The following is a 1072-nucleotide window of genomic DNA, read 5'->3' on the forward strand; positions in this document are numbered from 1 at the left end:
AAACTGATGAACGCATTCGTGAGCTTCTTTTGCCATTCCTATTGCGCTTACAGAGCACTTACTATATGCCAGAGCACTTACTATATGTCAGACCCTGTGCTGCCACTTGAGACTCAGGGGCGTCCTCTGGAAGCTCACGGTGGAGGAGGGGAAGGGCAGGACAGTCCCCTCAAGCATGCCCTGCAGGTGCGGCCCAGAGGCTGCTTTCGAGGGGTCAGGGAGCTTTTGTTTCCTGCCCCCCACCTCCCTGTCTGGTCCCCCACTCTCTCCTTCCTAAGGCCAATGAGGATCTGTTCAGGACTCCTCCCCCTACTCCCGCCCACACAGCCCTGCCCAGCCAGGCCCCAGGCACAGCGCACCTGTCCACCGAGACAGCAGCCAGCGTGAAGCTGCTGGCGTACATGGTGAGGTAGATGAGCAGGTGCACAGCCTTGCAGACGAGGGCCCCGAAGAGCCAGGCATCCAGCGTGTAGATGGTGGCCTGGAAGGGCACGCAGCACAGGATGAAGCAGAGGTCCGCCACCGCCAGGTTGAGGATGAACAGATCCGTGGTGCTGCCGGGCTCCTGCCAGGCACTCGGGCCAGGCTGCAGGAGCACTGCCAGCACCAGTCCGTTTCCCACTGTGCCCAGCAGGAAGATTAGGGCAAAGACCACAGGCACTGCCACGGCCCCCACACTCCCTGGACTGTCCAGTGAAATGTTCTGGGCATCAGCCATCTCCCCATCAGACGGGCACCTAGGGAAGAGAAGCTGGAGTCCTCAGGCAAGAGCCCCCAGTTCTGGTTGCTTGACCTTGGGATCTAGCTCCCCCGACCTGGGTCTGGCCAGGTATTCTGGGCAGGAAGCTCGTGGGAGATGGAGGAGGGGAGAGCAGAGCCAAAGTCATCGCTGAGTCCCACTGTGTGAGCAAGCTCGTGGTGTTCAAGGGGTGAGAGTTCCTCAGTTTCCTAAGGAACACCCCTAGAGTCTTGCCTGGAAGGCTACCTAGGTATTTGAGGGACACTTCCAACCCACCAGGCTGGGGAAGGCACAAGAGAAGTAGGATGAAGATGTGGCGATGGGGGGAGGGGC

General features: G+C 60.0%; 1 protein-coding gene across 1 annotated transcript in view; it reads right to left on the reverse strand.

Moving 5' to 3' along the window:
- GALR3 (galanin receptor 3) overlaps positions 1-718 on the reverse strand; it is a 13325-nt gene extending 12607 nt beyond the window's left edge. Inside the window, exon 1 of the mRNA XM_011979133.1 lies at positions 360-718. Within this exon, the coding sequence (XP_011834523.1) occupies positions 360-718 (359 nt within the window). The remainder of the gene's footprint in view (positions 1-359) is intronic.
- Between the last annotated feature and the right edge of the window lie 354 nt (positions 719-1072).

The sequence above is a fragment of the Mandrillus leucophaeus genome, unplaced genomic scaffold, assembly GCF_000951045.1.
Source record: "Mandrillus leucophaeus isolate KB7577 unplaced genomic scaffold, Mleu.le_1.0 Scaffold2, whole genome shotgun sequence".
NCBI lineage: Eukaryota > Metazoa > Chordata > Mammalia > Primates > Cercopithecidae > Mandrillus > Mandrillus leucophaeus.